At 42.8% G+C, this 24,437-nt stretch overlaps 2 protein-coding genes across 2 annotated transcripts in view; one reads left to right on the top strand and one right to left on the bottom strand.

Moving 5' to 3' along the window:
• Positions 1–2,736: 2,736 nt before the first annotated feature.
• Positions 2,737–18,734, bottom strand: RWDD4 (RWD domain containing 4). Its single transcript, XM_075556841.1, has 7 exons — positions 18,509–18,734; positions 15,229–15,309; positions 13,464–13,573; positions 13,231–13,378; positions 11,060–11,177; positions 8,949–9,135; positions 2,737–4,510 (listed from the first exon to the last, which is right to left on the bottom strand). The coding sequence occupies exons 1-6, from the start codon at positions 18,530–18,532 to the stop codon at positions 9,050–9,052; spliced, it is 567 nt and encodes a 188-aa protein (XP_075412956.1). The 5' UTR covers positions 18,533–18,734; the 3' UTR covers positions 2,737–4,510; positions 8,949–9,049.
• Positions 18,735–18,963: 229 nt separating this feature from the next.
• TRAPPC11 (trafficking protein particle complex subunit 11) overlaps positions 18,964–24,437 on the top strand; it is a 56,605-nt gene continuing 51,131 nt past the window's right edge. The window contains exon 1 of the mRNA XM_075556839.1: positions 18,964–19,121. The gene's annotated coding sequence lies outside the window, so the exon portion shown is untranslated. The remainder of the gene's footprint in view (positions 19,122–24,437) is intronic.

The raw sequence follows: 24,437 nt of genomic DNA, 5'->3' as shown, positions 1-24,437 counted from the left end.
AGTCAAGTGGATTCCAGGTCACGGGGGACATGGCAGTGTGCTGTCAACTCCCGGGATCAGCAGGAAGCCGGAGGGCAAGAAGCAAGGTATGTTCTCAGTGTCTCATATCAAACAGGGGGCATCGCCAGGCTCCCACCTGACTGACAGGTTGGGCTCTAGCTTACACTTTCACACGAGTTCCAGTTCACATCAAATCTAACTGCCACAGGTGCACTGAGGGGTGTGTGTATATGATTTTCTATCCAAACGGTGCACCTAACTGCTCATTCAAGGGTGTTCCTGAGAATTTTGTTGGTTAGCCTCACCCCATCTACCTTGTAGCACCGATCTTGCCATTTCAGCATCCTTTTTGTCCCCTAGACTCAAAAATAACATTTTAAAGTAATACGATGGAATCTCTTGAGGATGCTCAAACTGCAGTTTTGATATGGTAGAAATTGAAGAGCATGAAATTTTGTTGGGAGGAATGGTTAGAGAAATGGCAATGCTTCCTTCAGAAGAGTATAGATCTAGATGGATAATGTCAGGAAATGAGTCACATTTTGATATTTTCACTTAATAAGAATGTCTGTGACTTTAAAGCATACTTTTTTACATACCCTCTGTTAGTCTGGGTGGACTAGAGAAACAAAGTTCATAAACACTCATATTTTATGAGTTTTATATAAAGGGTAATTATACATTAAGCATCCCGAGTCCAGTCTAAGCCCATACGTCTGACATTAGCCCATCTGTCTGACATCCATCTACAAAGTCCTCCTCAAACTCACAAAACACACGCAATGATGATGACTGCAGAGGAAAAGCCAAATCGGTGAACATGTAAGCATCTCAAGGCTGGCAGGGGCCTCCATGCGGCTGCTCCAGCACCCAGGGCGGCATCAGGGTAGGTCCATGTAGCTTCTAATCAGGGATGTCTTGCAGGAAGTTAAGTCTTGCCAGCTGAGGCAAAGAATGAGCTAAGGCAGCCGCAACTGGTCTGACCATTAGAGAGCAAGAGACTAGAAAGGTGAGACTCCCCGAGCTATTAATCTCTCCACCCTTCAATTAATCCATGTGTTCATCGGCCAGGTTGGCACAATAAACCTGAACTATCACACCCTCATATTTGTATTAATCTCTAACTAGTTATTTTGAATTTTAAAAGTAAAATTAATGAATTTTTAATTGTGAATTAGGTGTGGGTTTACATCTATGAACTTTGCACTGGACAGTTAACCACCCATCAGGCCCTGCTTGTGGCCCACATAGTGCTCCACCCCCCTTCTGATCTCTCTTCTCCTTTTAGGGCCCCCTACCTCCTTAATACCCAAGTCTGTACCTGTCAACTTCCTAGTCTGTTACTTCATCTCCCCACCCTTTCCTCTCTCCCCTTTGGCATATCGTCTGTCCTCGTTTTTATCCTTGTAACAGTCGTCACATACATCTGTTCTCTAGTGGTTGACAACTCAACATAGATGTTTCCCAGGTTCATCTATGTTGTGAGTTGCTTTGTGGTTTCATCATTGATTTTTTTTTTAGCCATGCCTAATATTCCGTTGTGTATATGAACCAGTATTTTTCTTCCCGTCCTTCTACTGGTGGGCTTTGGGGCTGTTTGCAACTTCTTGCTATTGTGAACTCTGCTGCGAAGGACGAGGGTGCACATGTCTGCTAGTGATGTCTCTTTATTTCTTTAGGGTATATACCCAGCAGGGGGATTGCTGGGTCATATAGGATTTCTGTACTGTTCTTTCTAGGTAGTGCCACATTGCTTTCCACAATGGCTGTATACTTCAGGAACTTTCTATTCTTTATTTTTCATTGTGATGACTCTGGTCTTTTCCCACGCTGCTTGATTTTATAGTTTATTTTTGTTCCTACTCAATTCTATTAAGGAAATTCTATCAGTATGTTTTATTCTAGTTTTCTTTTTAGCAGTCTCAAGATGCCTTGCTTCTGCGTATCATGAGTTTTCACTGTGAGCTCTGAGTCCATGAACTCACTCTGTAGGTGGGGCTTTTTTGGAGACCATGTTGAAGGTGCATTCTTTAACAGCAGATTTATGTTTACTTCTATCAGTTTTCTTAAAGCTCTTACTTATCCAGTATTTTAAATGAAATTCTTACCTGGAGTTTTCTCTTGTAAAATTAAAAAAAACCAACCAGGTGGTAATGGTGCAAATGGTTAATGCACTTGGGAGGTTTGAGACTACTCAGAGGTGCCTCGGAAGAAAGGTCATCAGCCATTGACAACTCTATGGAGCACAGTTCTATTCTGATACATATGGGTTGCCAGGAATTGGAAATGATTTTGTGTACGCATGATACTATTTACCTTGGGCTAGATCTGAAAACTAAAGCTATCTTTGAACTCAAGGTTCCAACTTTCATTTATGTTTTTAGTTTCTGAACATTCTTTACCTTCTTTCCAGCTCAATATGTAAAAATTTGTTTTTTTTAAATATTTGGAAATGCTTTATTAGACCAGAAAACTGATCCAACCAAAATTTGAATAGTCAAAATATAAATAGAAGGTATGAGTGGATGTTATGACCCAGTGATCTCAATGCAATCTAGACACATTTTAGTGTCAATTCCAAATTCTACTTATTAGAAGATTGTGGTTTCTTTTTAATTCAACATTTAAAATATTTTCAAGTTAATCGTAAGCTTCTATATCTTATACCATAAGACTATGCAGAATTTTAAAATCAAAGGTTCCTTTGAATGATTTGAAATAAAACAGAAAGATCACTGTGTGCAATTCAAATTTTATTGCTTATTCATGTCCTTCCACACATTTTGAAGTAAACAGACTTAGAGAAAATATACTGGGAGTGTGACAGATGATGGTGATATTGATGAGAATGTTCAAATGTTTTATAGAAGGTAATGACAGGCACCACTGCCACCACCGCCCCCAGAAATTTGTGCACTTCATATAAAAAGAGTAAAAATAGTTCATTGGCATTTAACTAGCATTCTTTGTAACCGATGAGCCACAATAAGCTGGAATAATTCTAGATACTTCACTAGTTAATCTAGGAGTCTTGATATCTTTAAAATAATAAACCAAGAAAACAAACAAATTCACACAACAAACCTACAAATACATAACCTCGAAACAAAAGTTGGCACATTCCAGTGGTCTGGCTTTTTAAGGTTTCCATCACATTAATTCAAGAAAAAAAATGTGATACAGCTTTTGCAAGTGAGATTAAACTCCTTCACTGTAATTCCACTTGTATTCTATAATTCAAAAGGTTTCGGTGAAGCTACATTAAACCAAGTAAATACCATGCATACAAATCAAACAACTACTGTTATGCTAAGGGAACATCTCTAAGTTGATTATGCTTTAAAAAAGCCAGATCCCAACTTCACAGGTGTGATGTGAGGAACTGACATTTTTATCTTTCCTGATACACAGCAGTTAATTCTAAGTATTTTTAAAGCTGGGAGGTATATACAGAATCCCTGTAAATTGCACATAAACACCATTAACTTCCTGATATGTCAAAACTACACCAATGGTTTCTGTAATGCACGATTTAAAAAATCAAGCATTTATTACAGTTCAGCAGTTGCAACCCTTTATGTCTATTTTGACAAAGACCCTCAGGTTCAGAAATTGTCTGTATACTTGAAAAGAAACTAATGTGTTTTATGTTAAATCACCTAGAAGACCTCACTAATTAAACAACTAAAAACATAATAGCAGATAAATAGGAATTTATTAAAGGTATTATTTCCAACAATAAACAATTAAATATTAAGGCATCTTTTACTCCATCATGGCATATGCAGATAAATGTTTCAAACAAGGGGCAGCACTCCTATTGAAATGCTTTCCAATGTATTTGGCAGATTTTTGTTTTAAATATTCCACAAACCATTAAAAGCTTTCATGATTAAACATCTGGACAGAAGTCACGAGAAAAGTATAGACAAATATTCATTTTTCAAAGAGAAACGATTCACCTGTGAAAAATAAAAAGGAACTGCAAAGTGTACTGTGTGTAAAGAGTCCACATACTGATATTTAAATTTCTTCGAAGCAATTCATGCTTCAGTAATTAAGAGAAAAAAGGGATGGAGACTTTACTTAAGGTGCGAAGCCCCTTCATGTGGATCATGCTGCCGCCCAGCAGCTCACTCAACATTTTGATGAGGGTCTGCAGAGACCTCCTTCACACATCCACTACAGGAAGGTCAGACAAATCGACACCGATCATGTACTACTCCCCAGATTGGTCCATCGACAGGCTGTGTGAAGCATACTAGACAGTAACATTTTCACCTTTTATTAAGGCAAGTTTGTGAAGATAACAACAACCAGATGTTTTCTTGAATGGTTAGTTTACATTTTTAATGTAAGAAACATACAAAAAAAACTGTTTAATAGAAAGCCACCACAACATGAGAAGGATAATGGAGGGTTCTGGACTCCCGTTTACTGTTTCAATAGGATGCTTTCTCCTTTCAGATCGCAAGGGCTAGTCATCATCTTTAGAACCGGTTTTGCTTAACTATAAAAAAAGACAGAAAAAATATTCAACAAATACAAGCTTAAGCTATACATTTGTAGTTAATAGGACTGGCAGCAAGATTCTAGTAACTAAAACTGTCGGCTGCTTTCAACCAGGAGACCTGATGATGGTGGAACAGTTAAGCAATCAGCTGCTGAAAGGTGGTGATTTGAAGTCACCCAACTGGGACATGGAGGTGCCCTAACAATGCAGTGGTTATGCACTGGCCTGTGATCCACATGGCCAGCAGCCCCGAGGTAGAAAGACTGGGCTTTCTACTCCTGTAACAAGTTAGTCTCGGAAAACCTAGAGGGACACTACAAGTCAGCATTCACTTGGTGGAAGTGCCTTTGCTTTTTTCTGGGACGGGAGAACGATGGGGCTTTCAGCTATAGCCCTGGAGACTCACAGGTGCAGTTCTACCTGAGGGTTTTTTTTGTTTTTTTTAGTATTCAGCCGCGGGGGGTGGCGGGAGTGGTGTGTGTGTGTGTGTGTGTGTGTGTGTGTGTCAATGAGAACAAGAACACCAGTAAAGGACAGGTGAGGGACTGAATGGATCATGATGGCAACCAAACCCTAACCTTATGGGGTCAACATGATTTGTTGGAACCCAACAACATAGCTTTTTAACCACGAAGGGGCAGTGAATCATTTAATACAGCTCTTATAGCCAAAGTCTGTAACGCCCACCAAGCGATCTCTTCTACATGGGGGTCTGGCAACTGAGAACAGGCTCTCTGAACAAGCCTTCTGAGGAGGAGGGATCTCATTACTAGCAGGAGTCAGAAGTGGAGCACATCGTCTGGACTTGAGACCCTGCACAGTGGCACCTCCAGGATTCAGAAGACAGCCATAACATCAGAGGAGCAGCAGCAGATCCAGGAACCAAAGCATGGAAAAGAGGGATGGATTTCCCAACTCACGGAGCAAGAGAAGCTGAGTGCTTTTGTGCAGGGGAATGGCTTGTGGAGTCGGGTGTCTCTGGGCACTTAGTAGGAGAAGTTGGGCTTGCTGACTCTTGGAAGTGGAGCTGACTGCATTAGGGTGAGGCTTACTGAAGCGGGGAACTTCTGGCCACTTAATTTAAGGAGCTGGGTTTGCTGACCCACCGAGTTTGAGCTGAGTGCCTTTGAGTTGAAGCTTCCAGCTCAGTGGCCTGCCCCTTTGGGCAGTTATTATGAGACCTGAAAGAACTTTGTAACACGATTTAACTTCCTTAAGAAATTTTTTAATCATGAATTTTGTTTCTCAGTTCTGTGTAGTCACTGCAATGTATATTAGAACCTAGAGAGAGAATACCAAGAAAAACCTCCCACCAAACTCACTGTTACTGAGTTGATGTAGACTGATTGTGACCCTACAGAACAGAGGAGAAGGCCTGCACACCCCACCACCACTTTGAGTTTTCTGGACTATAACTGCTTACAGGAGTAGAAAGGCCCATCTTTCTCCTGCAAAGCAGCCGGTGGTTTTGAACCGCCGACCTGGTGCATGACAGCCCAACATGTAACCACCACCGTAGCTGCTTTTCAACTTTAGGTTCAGTTTCTTCAAGCAGTATTCTTTAAAATATATGACCTCAATAGAAGAAGGGAGAGGGAAAATCTCTTTATGCTTTCTAAGGAATAATTGGAATAAAGAATATACAAATAGCAGGAGGCATTTACAAAATGAATGGTATATGCTCTAAAAATCCTTTTGAAAGTGTGATGATCTGAAACCACAACTTTTCTGAGGAAGAACCTGAGCACGAATTGATGGATTGAGGGCTGGGGAGAAGAATGTAAAGGAAACTTTGATCAGAATACACACTAAGCTCACTCTGCACTGTCCCCAACCCAGAGCACTCCAAGGCCCACAGGAGTGGTGAGCAGTGGAAACGTGACGTGGTAGTAGAGAGGGTCTCCCACACGTTGCCACCCCCCCCACCCCCACCCCCAAACAGAGCCACCGCCATCGCGTTGATTTCTATTGCGTGTCCTTACAGGAGAGCAGACCTACCCCATAACGTTTGCAAGGCTGTAAATCTGTATGGAGGAACCCCTCATCTTCCTCCCTTAAGGCATCTGGTGGGTTTGAACTGCCAGCTAAGAACTGAGTACTTTAGCAACTATGCCTCTAGGGTTTCTCTTTTGGCCCCAGGCCCCTTCATCTCTTAAGAAGCCCCCTCATATCCTAAGAAAGGGAAGACCCCCAAAGAGCTTTTGTTTCTGTGGGTTAAACCTACTGCACCTGAAAGTCAATTTTAAAAGAGTAGTAAACCCCTCACACCTCCAACCAAGCTCATGTCCATCAAGCCCATGCCTATGGTCAGTGAGACTGCCCCTGAGGGTTTCTGTTAGTCTTCACAGGAGTAGAAAGCCTCATCTCTCTTCCGCAGAGCAGCTGGTGGTTTGGAACTGCAGACCTTGTGGTCCGGAGCCCGGTGTATAACCCACTACCATTACACCTATGTCCATTATTTTTAATGAATAATTACTACCCTTCCTAGAACCCAGCAGCAAAAACTTAAGCACACAGAGCGGCATTCTGCTACATTATTTGAAAATCATTTTAGTAGCAAGCTCAACAGAAGATGGTTGGATTCACACAAATCTGCCTCCATGGCAGCCGGTATAATGGATAACAGCTAACAAGAACACCGTAGAAGTAACTTAAGTCAAACAAAGAGAACATTAGAAATGAACACTTTTAAAACCCTAAACCTACTACTTTAGAAACGTCTGGGAAATGCAAGATTACACAATAGACTCTGTGGGCGCTGCGACAGAATAGCAGTGATCACATCACCATGTCCTGCAGCCTCTGAGGGCCTTAGTAATACATGGAAGTAGTCTTGACCTTGTGGATGCCCTGAGAGGGGCCTGGGCCTTCCTGGCATTCACGTACAATATGCCACAGGAACCAAGGCTTCCGGTGACCGACTGTGAGACCACATTATGTCCTCCTTCGAAGAGACCCTCCCCTGCCACCCAAGATTAATGAATGCTGTTTACGTTGTACTTGTTCTGCACAGCTTGAGCGTCTAACTTACGTTACCAGGGACTGTCTTACACACCAAAAACTGCGAGTTGGGGCAGGAGGAGCACTAGCACCTTTAGATCCGATGGTGCCTCTCCTCACCGTCAGCTGAGATCGGCTGAGAAGAGGCATTCTGCGAGAAGAAAAAGCGCATCCTGGAGCCCAGCGTACAGATGTTTACAACTGTGGTAAATACACAGGTAACCCATCATTCCCCTTTTCAACACTGGCCACATGGACAATCAGTGACATTAGATATATTCAACCAATAACATTATCAATCTCCAAAACTGCTCTCCACCTTCCACGGGAGTTCAGTGGTGCCTAAGCATGGAACCCAGAGCATTTCGAGGGGAGAATGACTTAAGTAGCTAATGAGTTACTGACATGGAGTCCCAGCCACTTAGAGGATTGTGTGTTGGGCAGCTCCCTGTGAGTCAGAATCGACTCGATGGCAGCGAGTTTTGACAACATGAAACATCCATCCATTAGCAGAGAGAGGCGCCTGAGCCAATGAGAGACTACTCACTAGTATCACTACAACAAGGAGAAGAGATGAAAGACTGCGATTCTTTATTCCAATTATAGCTCAAGGCTCTCTGCGGCCAAGCGATACTTTAGTAGTAGATTCCAGAACCCCCAAAGTTATTTTATTTCAAAGAATTTCTATAGAAAACACATTCCACAGCCAAAACGGCTGACTTTAAATGGGATGAAAAAGCTGCCTACAAATTACATTTATTTTCCTCCCTAAAATCTTACTCTTTGGTATTAATCACTTCTCACAGAAAAGTGGGCACAAGTGGCACATAACTCATTTTTTAGAATCCCACAGAGAGAATCAGTTTCATGCATTTCAAATGACAACTGCAAGCACAACTGAGAGAAGAGAGCAGAAAAATCTAAAATGTAACACCTGCACTTTTAAACAAAAGGGCATCTTTCTTGTGATGATGGTCACAGTCTTGCCATTAAAAATAAACATCAACAGCAAAAACTTAAAAATGAATGTCTTTTAAGAAATCCAAATTCCATGCCTGGCTTTCCTCATTTCCCACGATCTTCACTGACCAGCTCTATCTGAGCCTGCCTGAGGAGCCCTGGTAGTGCAGCGGTTACTGCAACCTGCAGGCTGTGGAAGAAGAGAGGGCTTTCTAGTCCCGGAACGCGTTACACGGTTTTGAAAACCCCCAGGGGCAGGCCTACACTGTCCTATAGGGTTGCAATGAGGCAGAATTGACTCACTGGCATGAGTTTGGTGAGGTTTTGGATACTTAATTAGTATCTACGTTACCTGCAGTATTTTAGTGTGGCTACGTATTATGCGTACATATTCTCCATTACTTAAAAAAAAGGAAATCTAAAATTGAAGGCACAAGGAAGAGAAAAATATAAAGACTATTTCAAAAACACTTACATGCTGAACGTCAAGAAGTGAAGCGACATCGCAATGAAATCCACAGGTTGAGGGGGAAAGAGGAAGGAATAAAGTTCATTATTGGATGGCGACAACTAGAATCACCCTTTGAAGACAAGGACGCAAACATTATCTACCTTCACCACATCAACCCAGTTCCATCCGCGAGGAAGTTCTCCTTTGTGATCTAGGAGATTAAAAAAAGAAAGTTTGGCAATTTTATTTCTATGCCCAATCAGTTTTAAATTAATATTCAGATAAAGAAGCCTGTGTCTATTGTTTTATAAAATAAACAGGTTAAAATTCTAATCACACATTACTTGGTTGGAAAATAGTTTACCACCGTCATGAACTGAAAGCACTGTTCTTCTGGGCTATTTGCACTTTATTTCATTTCATACCTACCCTGTTCCCATTCATGACATACTTGACATCAGGAAAAAAAGAATATGGAGGTGGGCTGGCAGTGTCAGAGAACAGGAAGGAGACACATGTTAGGTGCATGTATTTACCCAATCTTACTGCTTTATAAAGTCACTGTGGATTAAGAGACTGTCAGGGTACTGTTTCAGGAGTTAGCAGTTTACACCATGAAGCCAGGCTCAGGTAGGTGGCCTTCAACAAATGTCTGGCTTCGAGAGAGATCAGTTAACTTGTGCATTGTTTGTTGTGCGCTGTCTAGTGCTGGTTTACTGCGACGTTGTGTAGCAAGGGGGGACTTTAATCTTTGGGAGAGCTTGAAAACAAGCCGCAGCTTCTATGGGAGTGTAAGGATTTACAAATTGCATTTCTAACAGAATAGCTAGCTTTGAAGCAGAGTTCAATGAGAAAGAAGCAGAACCTCCCATCCTTCCATTTAAAATGGCTTCATTTCCTTCAAGACTGAGATAGGTTCTTTACCCCAGGATTGTGCTCAGAGGGAAGCAGTATTTCTGGAGCCCGCTGTGCGATGCTAATGTTCTTTCTCCCGAATGCACGTGTCTTAGCCCATCTAAGGGGCACAGGGGGCAGATCACCAATTTGGGCAACTAAAACTTGTCTCCACAATGCCATGCTGCAGGTCATGCACACCTGTAGGCTAATTAGAAGAAGCCAATGACTAATAGAAGGATATGATCATAGGCCATTAGGTTGTGGCACAAAAGCAACAAAATGAGTAACTAAACAAGCAATAGTAGAAAATGCTTACATTCAAAGATAAGCCTAGATGTGGACACTAACACATTCCACAAAGGGAATGACAACAATTCTAGAAAGCGGACTAAATAAAAAAACAATTCTAGAAAGCGGACTAAATAATATTAGCAATTAATTGCCTCCGTAACAAATACACACACATCTATAACTGTGACTATGTACATGACACTGTCCTCATGTTCCCTGATTGGGAGAAAAGTTTACAAATACTCTTCCAAAGTATACATACACATGACTTTGGTTTAGGACACAAGAAGTCTATTCTTAGTTCTTAATTGTTGCATAAATAAGTAAAATGCAGAAGAAAACATTCAATATTTACTGTGCTAAGATCTAGAAGTATAGTAGATTTTCACCTCACTTGAAAGCTGTATTTTAAAAAAATTCAACATGCACATCTGCCATGAACAAATAGGAAAATCCCAAATACGTTCCAGAACACCCAATTAAGACAACTGTTTGTATACAGTCTCTGTTACTTCTCAGTCTCAGTATAGTCACCTGCGGCACTCAGTTACCTTCTCAAATGGCTCTTATGATAAAGCGGTTGTAAATATTCTCAACATGTCTTGATGACTCAAGACAGTGCTTGACCCAGATGTGACACACGCTGTGGTGTAAGCTAAAGAACATAGAGTAAATGCACACCTGTTGCTGTGTGCCATCACGTTGATTCCATGCCAGAGAGCCTCTAAAGCAGAGGAAACTGCCCCAGGGGGCGTCCTAGCCTATAATGTGAGGGAGAAGACTGGAAAGTTTTCTTCTCCTGTGGTGCAGACAGTGGGTTTGAACAATGGATCTTGGGTCAGCAGCTGAGTACTTACTACTGTGACACCAGGGCGCTTAATAAGTACGTACCTCACACTAAGTAACATCCTATTTATCTATGTTGCATAATAAACACATAAACAAACCTGTTTTATCTGCCAGTTTACGTTTCTGGGCTTTTGAAAGTTGTTCTTTTTTGTCTTTTTTCTTACTTGATGGGGCTGGATTAGGAGTTTCAACTGAGATGATATTGCTTATGGATGTCTAGAAAAAACAACACATCTCTTAGACTCATGATGTTAACAACTACAGATTACACTAAATATAGCTACTCCCAGAAATGGGCTCATAATGAATCCTTGGTGATCATTACTCATTTATCACATCCAGTGACTTAGCACACTACTGGTTACACTCTTTAAAGTTCACAACGAAGGACATCAAATAAGATTGCTGCAATGAAAGGTCTGATATCCCAGCATTATGTTGAGGTTCTGAGGTTTCAAAGTAGTTTCACACTTTAGCTGTAATTTGGAAAACTCTCCAGATTTCTGTTGGTTTGTTTTGCTCTATGCCTTCGTTTATTCAGGGCTTCTTTAGTGTTGAAGTTTTCTTTATCCTTGTTATGTTAGTTTCTCATTATCACAAGCTTGGGGGTTAAAACAACAAACACCCATGTGTCATCAGGCCCATTCTGTCTTCGCATGCGCCATGTTCCTTCAGCCTCCGGCAGCCTGAACTGTTCATGTGTGGGGACAGTGTAACTGCAGCTCTGTCTGTCTGCACATGCACTCCTCTCCTGGGTCTGTGCCCAAAATCCCCAAGCTTCCTTCTTCCAAAACGTTTTATAGCCAAGTGGCCTACATAACCTATTACTCAATAGTTCGATCATTCTATCACAGCACGGAGAATGGCACAATCAGCCCCACATCAGTTTTAGAGCATCCCCCTCCACCCCGTCGTTAAATTGCCTTTAAGATGGTTTATGCCATCACAATCCAATCTAGAGCTCCTTCCTCTCTCCCATATTTTTGACTCTTGAAATCTCCTTGTCTTCCCCCACCACCCGTGCTCCCTATATCCCCTTTTATCTGTTATTATCACTATGCATCCTTTGCGCCTGTGCTTCACAGCTGGGAGACCCAACAGAAAACAATAAAAAACAAAATCGCGCTAAGGTGGGAAGGGGAAAAACACAGTAGGACACAGACAAAATACTAAGAATGCGTAAGAAGGGAAAGACCATCAGCAGTAATCAGAAAGTCAGGGACGGAATTTCTGTCGCGGAACCATTAAGAAATAGTTGCAACCAGAATAAATTCAAGTCGTGTCTGTAGGGCGGTCAACTGGCCGAGTGTCGAGTCCATCCAGCATAATCAGACTATCCACATCTTTGGGATAATCAAGTGCACGTGTTAGAACATGTTGGTTCACTGGAGTAATAAAGAGAATGTTCGAAACATGTAAGGTAATGTGGTCAGTTTTTATGATAGTCAAAGTTTAAAATTTGTTCTAGAGGTTACACAGTTTTCTAAATGTTAAACTTACTAGTCACCTTATTCTTACTATTATCGTCTCAGGTCGATCATACTTTACTCCCCATTTTACAGGTGAGAAAACTGAGCATATGGAGATTAGGTAAGTGATGGAGTGAGATTTGAACCTAGTTGATCTGAACTATGCAAGCTGTTGCTTTAGTTGCTGCATTTGTGTTCTACTTCTTTTGTATCTTGTTGGAAATAAGGAAGCCAGAACCACCTAGGATGATGTGCCTTTGCTGTGAAAACACTTAGAGTTTGGTTCCCAAGACAAAGCTAAACTGACTGATCACTGACATCAAATTCTCAGGTCAGGACTTAGTACATAGATGCTTAAGGTCATAAAAGTTACTTCCTGTAGCCACTTGATAAATAAAGCAATTATCTTTTCTCTACCCAATAGTCTCGTGAAGCTGCAATACCTTCAATTGAACCTTGGCAAGACAATCTACAGTGAAGAAAGCCATTTCACACATACTTTAAGGCGACCTAAGAGAACTTCAGTTGTCTAAGCTTTACGAAGGGATCAAAGATACTTCTTAAATGTTAGCTTTTACAAAGCCGGTTTGACAGACCCATGTAATCTAGAGAATGTCATTTCATTTCCTGCATGAAAGAGAAGCTATGAAGCTTAAGGTTCAGTGTTCCCATTGATCTCATATACAATATCATGTTACATGTAACGCTAATGTTTAAAATTAGTAATTAGTAAAATTCAATTACTAGCAGAGCAAAAACAAAACCGAAAATCATGGCAAATATAATCACGTGCTTATTACCGTAGAATGAATAGGCCGGTGGTTCTCCATGAACTGTTCCTTATTGTCCTTGGCGTATTCAAATAATGTGTATGTCATAGCAGTTCCAAGATTCACTTCAACTGCTTCTTGTAACTTGGCTAATATACTCTGCTTTACAGCTGATGATCTACAATGTACGACAAGTAGATTGCTAAGAAAGAAGTAAAAGGCAACACAACCAAACCATGCAAACTAAAGGAAACACTACTCACATGGTGTTGTTAAAAAAGGCATTCATTGATATGATCGGAGCTGTTTGGGGATATGTTTCTGTCCAGGAAACCTCTATTAAGAAGGCTTTGGGATCATCATTTTCCCCTATCTGAAGGAAAGGGAAATTTGAGGCTGTAAACAGTGATGTAACGATGGAACGGTAAATCACACTCTTTTAAAATGATGACCTCCTTCCGTTGCTTTTGTACAGATCAGAAATGTTGTATTTTAAATAGCTCTGGGGCAATGGCTAAGAGGGACTGCACGGGCAGGGGCTGAGGTGAACATAAAAACTCTATTAGTTTATTCCTAGGCTGTCTTAACAAATGCAGTTCATGCCCCTGGCCTGTCTCTCGAGCTTTTCCAGCACCAAGACTTTGTTTGTCTGAACAGTTTTCAGAGGGCGAAGATAACACATCAACTATGGGAACAAGAACAATATGGATCAAAAGAGGCATTCACGAACTTAGGAAAAGTCCAAGGGGTAGCTTTCAAACAAAAGGGCCTTGGAGTTAGCTCCAGCTTTTAGTTGGGTCATTAAAATTCTCTTGATGGTTAGATCCACGAAGACAATGTCAGGATTAATGAACTTGAAAGGAAATTAAGAAAAGGTGAGCAGAGAGGAGTGAATCCAAAGGGAGTAACTAACTAACTAACGGAGGAGGCTTCTAAGATCTCCACGGCCTTTTCAAGCCCCTTCGTATTTATTGTGACAGTATATAAGACTAGTTTCTCATAAAACTTTGTTTTAAATTTTAAATGGTGCCATTGTAATGATAACCGTGGGTCTTGGACCAAAACACTTTCCCATCCCACCACTACGTATAACATTTGGATAAAGGATTTACATTACTGATTTATAAATATTTGCTATTGTTTTATATTCAATAGCTTGATAGACATTGCATTTTAAAGAAAAATCCACACTTCCCTTATTTCACCTTAAATTGTGAGTGTAGAATGAAGACATGGTCACCCTTTCTCATTGCCGTTAGGTGTCGTCTTGTCTGTCTGACTCAGAGGGACTCTGTACAACAGAGCAGCACACTGCCTGCTTTGCACCATGCTGCAGTGACTATGCTTAATCCACCTAATGGACGGTCTGCCTCTTTCATGCTGCTCTTCTCCTTTATTGCATACAATGTCCTTTCCAGAAACTGATGGTTCCTGATAACATGTCCAAAATACACGAGACAGAGGCTCGCCACTGCCCATGCAACAGTCGTAAAAAGAACTCATGGAGTCGACACTGGATTTTCATTATATGTCTATCAGCTAGAGCAGTGCTTCTCACCCTTCCTCATGCCGCGGCCCTTTCATACAGTTCCTCATGTGGTGACCCCCAAACATAAAATTTTCGTTGCTACAACTATAATTTTGCTACTGTTATGAATTGGGCGACCCCTGTGAAAGGGTTGTTCGACCCCCAAAAGGGTGGAGACCCACAGGTTGAGAACTGCTGAGCTAGAGGAACACAGAAAGCTATGACTGAGAGAAGTTATATCGAAGATAAGATTCGTCCATTCCTAACATTCTAGGATTCTATTAAAATAACACGGTTACCTTTTCCCCCCAATTTTTTCTAAACTAACCTTTTAAAAGTTTTTTTAAAAAAAAAATCAAGGTGATTTGTTTGAAAACCCAAAGACATAAATTTATAACAAAAAAGTAGATTTAAAAAGCAAAAGCACTCTTTTAAAACAATCTTTGCTTTTTTTTTTTTCTAGCAAAGCAGTAGTTACTCCTATTCATGCCATGTCTTACCCTGTATTGAAATGAAACTGGACTTAATTCCCGGAAACTTTCATCTCCTTCATAAATAGAGCGCAACGCTTCTAGTTCCATCTGAAAGAAACGAATCCAACAAGCGAGGTTTAATGGTAATATACAGATTAGAAATGAATGGACTGCAGTTTCTGATTCAAGCCCAATTATAAGATCTACCTCACTTAGATGGCCTTGGGGGGTTTATCTTTGTAAATACCAATGCAGTATAATATTAACACTTACTTAAAAAGTATGTACTTGGCACTGCTAAACACTTTATGCTATACAAAAACAAAAAAACCCCAAACTCACTGCTATTGAGTCAATGTTGACTCATTGTAACCCTAAAAGATGGGGTAGAACTGCCTCTGTGAGGTAGGTTCTGAGACCCTGTTTACTGCAGTAGAAAGCCCCATCTTTCTCCTGTAGAGTGGCAAGTGGTTTTTAACTGCTCATCTTTTGAATCTCAGCTGAATGTGTCACTGCTCATGCTATTCAAGGGTGCTTCAAAAAGTTTGTGGGAAAAATGGAATTAAAAGGTAATAAAATTTCTCCACAAACGTTCTGAAGGCCCCTCACACTAGTTCACTTAATACTCACATTAATCCTGTAAAGAAAGTCCAATTATGTTGTTCTCTAGTCCACCAGGAAGGCACTCAAGCTACGAAATCGTAGGCTTCAAGCCACTTCTGGAGCATGTGCCGACAACACTCTGGCATTAAGCTTGAAAATGAAAACTATGAAGCACTACAATTTCCCATTATAGTGAGGGTCTATTTGTAATCCTTCTCAACAGTAGGTCAAATCTTGAAACAAAGTACTTAAGGGCAATAAAAAGAACTTTAAAAAATGATAGAGATATTGACAAGAATACTACTTTTTAAAAACATTTTATTAGGGACTCATACAACTCTTATCACAATCCATACATACATCAATTGTGTAAAGCACATCTGTACATTCTTTGCCCTCATCATTTTCAAAGCATTTGCTCTCCACTTAAGCTCTTTGCATCAGGTACTCTTTTTTTGCCCCTCCCTCCCCACTCCCCCCTCCCTCATGAACCCTTGATAATTTATAAATTATGATTTTGTCATATATTGCCCTGTCCGACGTCTCCCTTCACCCTCTTTTCTGTTGTCCGTCCCCCAGGGAGGAGATCAAATGTAGATCCTTCTAATTGGTTCCCTCTTTCCATCCCACTCTCTCTCTACCCTCCCAGTATCGCCACTCATACCCCTGGTCCTGAAGGTATCATCCGCCCTGGATTCCCTGTGCCTTCCAGCTCCCATCTGCACCAGTGTACATCCTCTGCTCTATCCAGACTTGCAAGGTAGAATTCGGATCATGATACTTGGGGGGGGGGGAGGGTTGGAGGAAGCATTTAGGAACTGGAGGAAAGCTATAGTCTTCATCGGTGCTACATCTCACCCTCAAAGACTCATTTCCTCCCCTAGATCCCTCTGTAAGGGGATCTCCAATGGCCGACAAATGGGCTTTGGGTCTCCACTCTGCACTCCCCCCTTCATTCACTATGTTAAGATTTTTTTTTCTGTTGAAGTCTGATACCTGATCCCTTCGACTCCCCGTGACCGCACAGGCTGGTGCGCTACTACTTAATTTAGGAGACCGAGGTGTGGTCCTGATTCTACAGCACACTACAGGGCAGGGCAGTTTACCTCTCTAGCCACTTTTCTTCATATTAGGTTTCCTGGAAAGAGGACCTGTAGTAAACCTCACAAACACTACATGATTCAATTCCAAAGTGGCCTCACTTTGAACATGACTGATCACAAATCATACAATTTCTGGGGTGCCTATGTGCTCAAAATAGTCAGAACCACTAGTCAAGTACCCTGTTTCCTGGAAAATAAGTCAGTGTCTTATATTAATTTTTGCTACCAAAGATGCGCTAGGTCTTATTTTCAGGGGATGCCTTATTTTTCCAAGAAGAATACTGTACACATTTATTGCTTATTGTTTTATTAAAAGAGACCTTGCACTTCCTGTCTGTTCCCGTTGCGCTTAGGCCAATTCGGCCAACAGTGTGCTGCGCGGTGGGCCGTTGCTAAGGTAGCATTGGGGGGCCTTATTTTGGGGAGGTCTTATTTTCGGGGATGCCTTCTATTTCAGCAAGGCAAAACTGTAAGTAGGTCTTATTTTCGGGGGATGTCTTTCTTTAGGGGAAACAGGGTAGCAGATAAATGATTTGCACCAAACACCATAGGCAGAAACTGGAAACACCAGTGTCATTATTCTCCTCCACCAGAAATTGAATGGTATGATCTTACTAGTTAAAGCATTTTAACATGTAACAATGTGATCAGGATACAAATCCACATTAACTCAGGACACTTGAAGCCAGAGCTGATCCTGACTCAGTCGATTCTGACTCACAGGGACCCTGTAAGGCAGGGTAGAACTGCCCCTGTGGGTTTCTTTTATTTTTTTTTAAACATTTTATTAGGGGCTCATACAACTCTTACCACAACCCATACATATACATACATTAATTGTATAAAGCACATTAGTACATTCTTTGCCCTAATCATTTTCTTTCTTTTCTACATTTTATTAGGGGCTCATACAACTCTTATCACAATCCATACATATACATACATCAATTGTATAAAGCACATCCGTACATTCTTTGCCCTAATCACTCTCAAAGCATTTGCTTTCCACTTAAGCCCTCTGCATCAGGTTCTCTTTTTTCCCCTCCCTCCCCGTTTCCCCCTCCCTCATGAACCCTTGATAATTTATAGATTGTTATTTTGTTATATCTTGCCCTATCCGGAGGGGTTTCTTAGACCATAACTCTACTCGAATAGTTTGGTCTCATCTTTCTCCCAGGGAGCATTGGGTGGTTTCGAACTACTGACCCTGTGTTTAGCAGCCCAACACGTAGCCAGTACACCACCAGACTGCTAACTCAGGCCCCACGAGCTAACCTACACATGGCAGTGAAGACGAGCCAAGTGTTCTAGGGTCGTGTGCCGAGGGCACGCATCCTTGCTATTAAGGACCTGGGGCGACCCTGGGGATTGCAACATGGAAAACTGTACAGGAAGTGGGGCAAGGGGTAGAGCAGACGCCTACCCATTTAGGGCACAGGTAAACAGGGGTACCACAGCCGGGATCTACCTGTCGAGGGGCGAAGGGCACGTGGGCGGGCACCCGTCGGGACCCGGAGTCTCGCCGGAGCCCCCGGCTGATCAGCCGCCGTCCCTCCCGGCTGCGCAGTGGCGGTCAGGGCGTCTAGCCCCGGGGGACTCACCTCCTGGTCCTCGTTGGCACCCATCGCGGCGGCCCCGGGCGGGCGGCGTTGGCGACGACTCAGAGAACGCGAGGGCAAGTGGCCCGGAGGCTCTGACGTGCCCTCCCGCGCCCTCGGCTGCGATTACGCCGCTCACACAAGCAGGCGGGCGTCACGCGCGGCCGTGACCCGAAGGCAGCGCGAAGCCGCCGGCGGGGGCGTGTGGGCGGGGAGCCGGAGGCGGCCGCAGGAGGGGCGGCCCGACGTCTGGGGTGGGCGGCGGGGCGGTGCCGGCACAGGCCCCGCCTCCGCCGCCTCCTGCTCGCTTCTGCTATTGGCTTCTCCTCTCCGCCCCCAAACGCGTTTCCCCTAGGAAGTAGATCGTCCCCCTACGTTTAGTGGAGCCGTGTAAAGTTCGGAGGCAACGATTGGTTTAGAACGCTGTCACTCAGGCGCGGAAACTGCTTCCGGTGCCAGCGGCGGTGGGGAGCGGAAGTCAGAGGGATCCGGATCGCGGGTCGCTGCGGTAGGGACTGGCCGTGGTGTTCTGTGCCACTCTTGCCCGGCTCCGCTCGTGTGCTCTGGCTGGCGGCGACCGGCCCCGGCTGCAGCGAGCCCGGGGCGTGCGTCCTGGGTGAGTCCGGGCCTGGAGACGTGCGGGCCGCGGAGAGGCCGCTGAGGGAGCGAGCTGGCTCTTGGTGCTGGTCGGGGGCCCGCGTTTTCCTGCGGCGTCAGTGGGTGCAATGCTAGCAGCCCTCAGCTCCCTAAGGAAGGTCGCTCCTAGTACGAGGGCCTCCCGGGTGGAAGGCGGGAGGGAAGGAAAATGATAGCGTGCATCTTCGCGGGGCCGCCTTCGGTGGTGGTGCTTCCTAGTCTCTGCGTGTTTTCACCATCCCGGCCCCAAACGCCCCCACCCCTTTCCCCTCTTGTGGTTGTGCAGTGGGTCAGCTCTGAACGCATTCTTAGAACCTTGGCCCTACAATCTTGAGTGTCCAGTTAATTAGAAGGGGATCACAGTTTGCCTTTTAAACTTGCCACTTTGATTAGACTCCTTCTCTTGTGGAGTGTACCCTCAGACGGATCCGATCATCCTTCTCAGGAGATTACACCTTCCAGATTGCTCCCCGTGCATTAATGATTCTCCCCGCCCCCACGGTGCTCTTTTACTGCTCCTGCGTCTCTTGCCCTGGCGTTGCCTGGCCACTTGGGCCCTCCAGAGTTGCTTTTAGGAAAATCGAGGCACTGTTTTACAGATTGTTATTAAAATCCCTCCAGCCGCTGCATCTACCCCGTGGCTGAATACTCAAACAAAAGAACCCTCACAGCCTTCGAATCCATGCCCACTGATAGTGACCCTATAGGAGAGGGCAGAACTTCTCCTCTGAGTTTCTGGGACTGCTAACTTCATGGGAATAGAACGTCTTGTCTTTCTTCTGCACAGCAGTGTGTGGTTTCAAACAGCCAACCTAGTGGTTAGCAGTCCAGTGCGTGCTTCACAAGGGCTCTTTTGTGGCTGCACAGATAGGCATGACCATTTCCACTGTCAAAGCTTTTAAGGTAGAATGTGAATAGAATTCTGGATGTAATATTACTAATTTGGGACAAATAGACCACAATGTACGGCTACACAGTCTAGTAGCATAGGCGGTAGTCATATGTGGCTGTTGAGCGTTTAAAATAAGGCAAGCTCGAATTGAGGTGTGCTGTAAGTAAAATGCACAGTGAATTTTGAAAACTTAGTATAGGGGGAAAACCCGCTATTAATAGCATGCTAATGTGGATAATGTTTTCCATATATTGAGTTAAAATATAAGCTTAACTAATGTGACTTGTTCTTAATAGATGCCATCAGGTTGGTTTCGACTCATGGTGACCGCATGTACAACACAATGAAATATGGCCTGATGCTGGGCTATGGTAGCTTCACAACTGTAATATATCATCATAACCATTGTTATGTGTTAGCCTATTGTTGCAATCACATTGTCAGTTCATGTCTTTGAGGTCTTCCTCTCTTTCTCTGACCCTTTACTTTTCCACATACCATGACCTTTTTCAGAAAGTAGTCTGAATCTAGTCCCGATAACTTACGGTGAAGTCTCGCCATCCTCGCTTCTGTCTGTACTTCTTCCAAGAGAAATTTGTTTCGTCATTTGGAGCTTCACGGAATAGTCAAGATTTTTAGCCATAAATAAGGCATCAATCATTCTGTATTTTTCTTATTCATTGTTCAGATTTTTAGCTGTAAATTGATTGAAAACACCATACTGTAGTCCCAGCTTTGCTTTTTAAAGCTCTCTAAAGAGGTCTTTTGGAACACATTTGCCCAATGCAATCAATACACTGATTTCTTGACTGCTGCTTCCATGACCTTTGATTGTGGGTTCAAGTCAAATGAAATCCCTGACAATTGCAATCTTCTCTGCTTTTCTTAATGTATGTGCCTCATTGGCCCAGTTGTGAGGACTTTTGTTTTCTTCATGTGGAGGTATAAGGCATGGCACCAGTGAGTGCTTAGAGTTCTCTTGGCGTTCAGCAGGTCAGATTGTGGCCTCTTCATTATTGCAGGCAGTACTGAGTCTGCACGTGCAATGCCGGATTCTCCCAATAGTCCAGCTCCTTGGATTATTTGCTCAGTACACAGATGAATAAATGTGAAAGGATACAATCTTGACACAACAGTTTTCCTGACTAAAGCACACTTACTCTGTTTAAACAACTACCTCTTGATAGGCATAGGTTCTGCAGGGACTCTATTAAGTCTTAGGGAATTTCCATTCTTCCCAATGTAATTCTCAATCTGTTGTGGTCCACACACTCAAATGCCTTTGCACAGTCAATAAAAGGCAAGAAAACCACCTGGTATTCTTTGCTTCCAGCGAAGACCCATCTGATGTCAGCAGTGATATCCCTCATCCCATGTCTTTTTCTGAATCCAGCTTGAATTTCTGGCAGTTCTCAGTCTGTGTTCTGTTGCAACTATTTTAAAATTACCGTTAGCATAATTTTACGTGTAATATTAATGATACGGTGCAATTCTTTTATCATGCCAAAGAAAGGACCTATTTTCTTTGGATGGGCACAAATACAGATCTCCTACAGTTGGTTGGCCAGGGTGCTTTTTTCCAAAATTCCTGCTCTAGATAAGTGAGTGTTTTCAGCATTGCGTTTATTGCTGAAGCTTCTCATTTAGTATTCCTGGAGCCGTGTTTTTCACAAAGGCCTTTAGTGCAGCTAAAGTGCAGGATTCTTCCTTCATTTCCATTCCCAGTCATAAGCTACTCTGGAATGGCTGAGTGCAGACCAGACTTTTGTACAGTGATAGTCTTCCATCTTCATTTGATGCTTCCTGAGTTGTTTGGTACTTCATGCATAGAACCTGTCAGTATTCCAGCTTGAAGCATGAAATTTTCTTCAGTTCTTTCACCTTGAGAGCTACCCTTCCTCTTTGGTTTTCTAATTCCAACTCTTTGCATATTTCATGATTATTTTCTTGGTCATCTACCCTTCAAAATCAGCGGACAGCTCTTTAATATCATCATTTCTTCAATTGTATTTAGCTACAGTATAAGAGAAAATGTCAGAATCTCCTCTAACATCCATGGTAGTCTTTTCTTTCTTTACTGTTTTGTTTACTGACTTGTGGCTTTCTTCACAGATGATAGATGTTGTCCTTGATGTCTTTCCACAACTTAGCTAGTCAAGAGTACTCACTATGTCAAGTCAAGTTTTGATGATCACATGGTCTCTAATTCAGGTTGGATATATTCAGGGTTGCACTTTAACTTTCATGGACTTTAATTTTTTTAAATCATTTTATTGGGGACTTGTACAATTCTTATCAAAATCTATATATACATCCATTGTGTCAAAGCATATATGTACATTTGTTGCCATCATCATTCTCAAAACATTTGCCTTCCACTTGAGCCCTTAATATCGGCTCCTCATTTCACCCCTTCCTCCCTACTCCCCCCTCACTCATGAACCCTTGGTAATTCATAAATTATTATTATTTTATCATGTTACACTGTCCGACGTCTCCTCCTGCCCTCTTCTCCGCCATCCATCCCCAAGGGAGGAGGCCATACATAGATTCTTATAATTGGTTCCCCTTTTCCACCTCATATTCCCTCCACCCTTCAGGCATCACCATGCTCACCACTGGTCCTGAAGGGATCATCTGTCCTGGATTCCTTGTGTTTCCAGTTGCTATCTGTACCAATGTACATCCTCTGGTCTAGCCAGATTTGTAAGGTAGAATTGGGATCATGAAAGTGGGGGGGGGGGGAGAAGCATTTAAGAACTAGAGGAAAGTTGTATGTTTTATCATTGATACCCTGCGCCCTGACTGGCTCATCTTCCCACAACCCTTCAGTAAGGGGTGTCCAGTTGCCTATCAGTGGGCTTTGAGTCTCCACTCTGCATTCACCCTCATTTGCAGTGTTAGGGTTTTTTGTTCCTGGATGCTTGATACCTGATCCTTTGACAGCTTGTGGTCACACAGACTGGTGTGCTTCTTCCCTGTGGGCTTTGTTGCTTCTGTGCTAGATAGCCGCTTGTTTATCTTCAAGCCTTTAAGAACCCAGGCGCTTTATCTTTTGATAGCCGAGCACCATCAGCTTTCTTCACCACATTTGCTTATGCACATGTTTGTCTTCAGTGATCATATTGGGAAGGTGGGTACCCACTGATAAATGATTTTTTTGTTCTTTGATGTCTGATAACTGGTCACTTCTACACCTTGTGGTCAGACAGACTGGTGTGCTTCTTCCATGTGGCCTTTGATGCTTCTCAGCTAGATGGCCGCTCGTTTATCTTCAAGCCTTTAAGACCCCAGACGTTATATCTTTTGATAGCTGGGCACCATCAGCTTTTTTCACCACATTTGCTTATGCACACATTTTTCTTCAATCTTGTCGGGAAGGTGTGCATCATGGAATGCCAATTTAATAGAACAACGTGTTCTTGCGTTGTGTAAGTACTTGAGTGGAGGCCTAATGTCCATCTGCTGCCTTAATACTAAACCTATAATTATAGGCACGTAGATCTATTTCCCCACCCTCCTATATAAGTACATTTACCCATGTACACGCCAGTATTTAGACAGCTGTAAATGCCCTTTGTCACCTAGTTCTTTCTTCTATTTCCTTTTACTTTCCTCTTGTCCCACTATCATGCTCAGCCTTCATTTGGGTCAGTAATTTCTCTCATCGACCTTGCTGAATCCCTACCAGGCCTCTCACACCCTCCTTGCCTGTGATATTGGATCACTTTTCAGGACTCGTTTAATCTTAAGCGTCCACCTGAACTTGTGTGTGAGCAGTTGGTGGTCTCTGTGCAGTCAGCCCCTGGCCTTGTTCTGTCTGATAATCTTGAGCTCTTTCATCGTCTCTGCACAGAAGCAGTCGGTCTGATTCTCGTGTAACGATCAGGAATTTAAAATTAGCTACGTGCCTCATGATGTAGTTTTCTTGGACACACTGTGCTTTATAAGTTATTTAAAACAACAAACCAAACTCTCTGCCATCAAGTCAGTTCTGACTCATGGGGACCCTGTAGGACAGTGGAAGCCCTGTGGCTTTCAGAGATTGTAACTGATTACTGGAATAGAAAGCCTCTTCTTTCTTCTTGGAGTAGCTGATGGTTTTGAAGTGCTGACCTTGTGGTTAGCAGCCCAATACATAGCCCACTACTCCAGGGCTCCCCAAGTTATCTCTAGTTCCCTTTATTTCAACCCTATTTCCAGCCCGCGGCCATTTCCCCGCCACTGGCCTTATTAAAAGAAAGCGGGCCTTTGAGCTTTCGGGGACTGGTTGGCTGTAAGGAAAAGATTCTCAGGTGTGTGTGTGCGTTTTGTTTTCTTTATGTTCCACCCCAAAACTCTAGAATTGGAACAAAATCTTCTGAGTGTGTAGTCCTTTTGCCGTGGTAGCTTGCTTCTGTTGTA

Source organism: Tenrec ecaudatus, chromosome 8 (genome assembly GCF_050624435.1).
Source record: "Tenrec ecaudatus isolate mTenEca1 chromosome 8, mTenEca1.hap1, whole genome shotgun sequence".
Lineage (NCBI taxonomy): Eukaryota > Metazoa > Chordata > Mammalia > Afrosoricida > Tenrecidae > Tenrec > Tenrec ecaudatus.
Note: the sequence above shows the minus strand (reverse complement) of the source record. Positions and strands in the feature narration are given on the sequence as shown.